General features: G+C 37.4%; 1 protein-coding gene across 1 annotated transcript in view; it reads right to left on the bottom strand.

The window, feature by feature from the left end:
- Positions 1-455: 455 nt before the first annotated feature.
- LOC115212774 (semaphorin-5A) overlaps positions 456-4783 on the bottom strand; it is a 455488-nt gene continuing 451160 nt past the window's right edge. The window contains exons 22-23 of the mRNA XM_036504186.1: positions 4043-4189; positions 456-1993 (exon numbers count right to left, since the gene is read on the bottom strand). Coding sequence (XP_036360079.1) covers positions 1596-1993; positions 4043-4189 — 545 coding nt within the window. The 3' untranslated portion in view covers positions 456-1595. The remainder of the gene's footprint in view (positions 1994-4042; positions 4190-4783) is intronic.

Below are 4783 nucleotides of genomic sequence, written 5' to 3'. Positions count from 1 at the left end.
AAACAGCTGTGAGAGAACTGTATTAGTTTGCATATGGGTAGGAAAGAGATGTTTTCTGATTATGGGACTAAATGAAGAGATGTTTGTTTTTATTTTTATTTTATCTGGATGCCATCAGAAGCATCGCTCTCTACAAGATAGCGTTTTAGCCAAAAAGATACGCCGTCCTTCTACTCCATACCACAACAGCTTCTCCCAGTTTGAAATGTATAAGTGCGGGCATGTCTATGTAGTTAGAAGCTTGCATCCTAATCATATGATCTTGGGTTCAGTTCCACTGCGTGGCACCTGGGGCAAATGTCTTCTACTATAGCCCCGGCTCGATCAAAGTCTTGTGAGTGGATTTAGTAGACGGAAACTGAAAGACGCTCATCGTACGTACACACACACAAACATACGTATATATACACACATAGATATATACGTACACACACACACATATATGTGTGTGTGTGTGTGTGTGTGTGTGTACATGTTTATATACATTTGTGGGTTCAGTCCCACTGCATGGCACCTTTGTGTTTGTTCTGGTTGATAACAGGTGTTGGTTTGTTTAAGTTGCCTCAACTTTGCGGTTCGGTAAAACTGGCCAATAGTATATGTACCAGGCTTTTAAGATAAATACTGGAGTAGGAGTCAATATCTTGGACTAAAACGCTTTGAGACGGCGCCCCGCTGTGGCCGCAGTCCAATGACTGAAACAAGCAACGGCTAAAAGAATAAAATATTACTTGTAGTTAAGTTACTGGAAACATATTTAATGGGTGGAGGATTATTGAGCTGATTCGAAAGAAATACGATTTTAGTAAATTACTAATATCGTTCCTATAAGCCTGACAGGCATGGGAGATAACCCTAGGAATGTTTCGGTCTAATGACCTCGTCAGTGAAACATGGACTCCGTTACACTTGTTGAAGTAGTGATCAATTTACACACTGAGTAAATGCACAAAATTATGTGAGTGAGGCATGTGTGCGCGTCTGCATGTGTGTGCATGTATGTGTGTGTGTGTGTGTGTGTGGTCGTGTGTGTATCTGTGTGTGGTTTTTGCTCATGTGATACAAAAGCATAAAAGAGTTCAATGCAACTTTATGCTGGAAGAGTATACACACGCACACACAAACTCACGCACACACACACATTCTCACAAACACACGTACACACACACCCTCAACACACACACATTTGTCCGTGTTCATGTATATAATGCATTATACAATGAAAAGTGCTCCCTTAGTTTTTCTTTTTCTCTTTTATCGACTCTTTCTACCTTCTTTGTCTCTGTCTACCCATTCTCTCTCTCTCTCTCTCTCTCTCTCTCCCTTTTCTTTTCCTTTATTTTTCATTTAATTTCATATAAATACTTTTACAAATTCAGTCACCCTCTCCCGTTTTCGTTTTACTCTCTCTCTCTTTCTTTCTCTCTCTCTCTTTCTCTCTCTCTCTCTCTCTATCGCTCACTCACTCTCCCTGTGTTATATCAATTATCTTTGTATTCACGACACCAACGGCACTATCACACACACACACACACACACACACACAGCACCACCATCGCTAACACTGTCCCCATAACCACAACTTAGTCATGTGATCAAAGGTCATTCAGTGCCAAATTAGTCCTCAGGTCACAGTTTCTCTTCAGCGTTGAAAACTCATTGATGTTCAGCTCATTGATATTATTGGAGATTGGTGGCGGCGGTGGGAGCATTATGGGTTGACATGATGGGGCATTGTTCAGATAGACGAGACTGGCTTGTGACAACGATGATGATGATAATGTGAAAGGCGCGTGATTCATATTACATTGGGCTTTTTCGTTCTTTTGTTTGGTAATGCGCACTTTTCGACTGGTCTGGCACTTGTGGATATGATGCATTATGGTGCCGGTCAATAGAGCTCCTATAGTGAAACCTATTACAGCCACGGCAATTAGGTGGATCAGTGCGAAGGATGGGTAGTTGCTGCTCGTTACATAACTGGTGTCGTATTCTGGTAAAAAGATAAAAATAAGACAGAATGAAAAATAATTAACCAAACTGAGGCGTGGTTGTGTGGTAAAATGTTTGCCTCCCAAACCACATGGTTCACAGTTCAATCCTACCGCGTGACACCATCGGCTAGAATCTTTTATTAGAGCTTAGGCCAACCAAGGCCATGTGAGTGGATTTAGGAGACGGAAGCCTGATGTATGTAAATATATAAATATATACATTATTTACATTCGACGGATATTTGTCCTCATCTTGTTTGTTGTTAACACAACGTTTCGGCTGATATACCCTCCAGCCTTCATCGGGTGTCTTGGGGGAAATTTCGAACCTGGGTTTCCCAAGACACCTGAAGAAGGCTGGAGGATATATCAGCCGAAACGTTGTGTTAACAACAAACAAGATGAGGACAAATATCCGTCGAATGTAAATAAAGTAAATAATGTAATAATTCCTCATCTCTTAAATATAGATCTGTATATAAATATATGTTTGTGTGTACGTTTTTAATATATTGGTTTTAAATTTGGGCACAAGGCCAGCAAGTTCGGGGAGGGTTAAGCCGATTTCATTGACCCCAGTGCTTAACAGGTACTTACTTTATCGAACCCGAAAGAATGAGGGATAGAGTCTACCTTGGCAGAATTTGAACACAGAATGTAAAACGGGACGAGATGCTACTAAGCATTTTGTCCAGATCGCTGCCTTACGTTTTTAAATATATTAGACAGATTTACAGAAAATGTAAATAAATCTGTGCGCCAATACACATACAAATACACACACATACATGTACCTACACGCCTGGAGAACTACGTTGTGTAGAAATAATTTGACTTCAATTTTTTTCAGTTATCTGTTCACACCTACAGAAGCTCAAACGGAAATCTGGAAGTACGTATAATACTACTGCTGGATAGCACAGGGTGAAATCTGAAGGTGGACGAGCTTTATACTGTACTCTACTAAGTTATTAACAGAATAATATAACATAACTATTGTATTTATATAACTTTTGCATTTATATAATGTTTTGTTTGTTTCTGTCTCAGTATACATTCGCTAGCTTTTTACCAGTAGCTTAATAACGGCACCGGCGCCTTCAAGATTGAGTGGTCTCAATGATAGTGGCGCGAAACTACGATGATATTTTGGCTCATTGACTAACGAGGAAAACTCAACTGCGAATATTCCATGTTTCGTGCCTTTGCTTATGTTCCCCGTCCGTTAAGTTTTTGTCTAGCTTTCCGTTTGCTCTGCTTTCGTCTAAATTTTTCTCCTTGTTGTATTCTATCTGTTCAACCCTTGATATATATATATTATATTTTATTATATTATACTATATTATATTATTTATTCTTCACCTAACTCAGAACCTTTTATTTACAATTGACGGATATTTGTCCTCATCTTGTTTGTTGTTAACACGTTTCGGGCAGATATACTCTCCAGCCTTCATCAGGTATCTTAGGGAATTTCGAACCTGGGTTCTCATTCCTAAAGTATTTTTCGGTATTAGTCTAATGTTCTTACAATACCACGCTGTGCATTTATGCAAGCAATGTAAATTTAATGAAGGAATTTAGCTTATGTACAGCACAAACATTTAATCACTCTAAGCAAATCATCTGTGTAGTTCTTTGTAGAAGTTGTAGAAACTCGACGAACTCGCCGCCGCCGAGACGACGGCTTTTCGATAACTCCGAACTACTACGACTACTCAATGCAATAGAGAGAGTCCCAGTTACGCCCGCCGTTTGCCCACGCTTCGTCCAACGTGTGTCTTTTTCGCAACTAACTCGTGCCTGATATATATATATATATATATATATATATATATATATATATAAATAAAAGAATTTTTTGAGTAATAAGATAAAAAAACCAAGGCTGTGTAGATATTAGAGCATTGACACATTTGGGTCTCAATGACACAATTATCTCTCTCATATATATATATATATATATAATATATATATTATATATATATATATGTATATATATATATATATGTATGTATGTATGTATGTATGTATATACTTATACTAACCAGGTGTAAAACATTGGACAATTTCAACATTATGTCCATTACAATGTCCATAATGTTTCGCCTTCTTTCCACAGATTTTGTAGCGATAACGAATTCCTTCTGCTTGACAAGCTGACCAAAGGGACCACGGAACTTTCCCTGTAGAATCTATAATGAAAATATGTTTCATATAGTTACATATGCAAACATGTGTACGTGTGCGTGTGTTTAAACAGATGAATAAACATATATCTATGTATGTGTATGTATGTACATATGTGTGTGTATGTGTCTGTACATATATATATATATATATATATATATATATATATATACACATATACATATATGCACATGTGTACACACACACACACACACACACACACAGATAGATAGCTAGATAGATGCGGGATAGTTCATATTTAATATAGTTAATGTATGTTGCTTATTCTGAAACCAGCATTACTTAATTAATCTTAGTTTTATAATATCTCTTCCTCTCTCTGTCTCTCTCCTTCTCTCTTCCACCCTATACATATACATAGAAATAGGGCGTGTGAGTGAGTGAGAGAGTGAGTGAGTGGGTGAATAGGTGAGTGAGAAAGAGAAAGCAGGATAGACACACAGAATTACAGAATGACAAAGAGAAAATGGGTGTGCGTGCAATATACTTATATATATATGTATGTATGTATACATGCATGTATGTATATATATATATATATATATATATATATATATAAAGTTAATCCAAACAAGAAA

This window comes from Octopus sinensis, linkage group LG6 (assembly GCF_006345805.1).
Source record: "Octopus sinensis linkage group LG6, ASM634580v1, whole genome shotgun sequence".
In the NCBI taxonomy this organism is placed as follows: Eukaryota; Metazoa; Mollusca; class Cephalopoda; order Octopoda; family Octopodidae; genus Octopus; species Octopus sinensis.
This window is presented reverse-complemented; position numbering and strand designations above follow the sequence as displayed.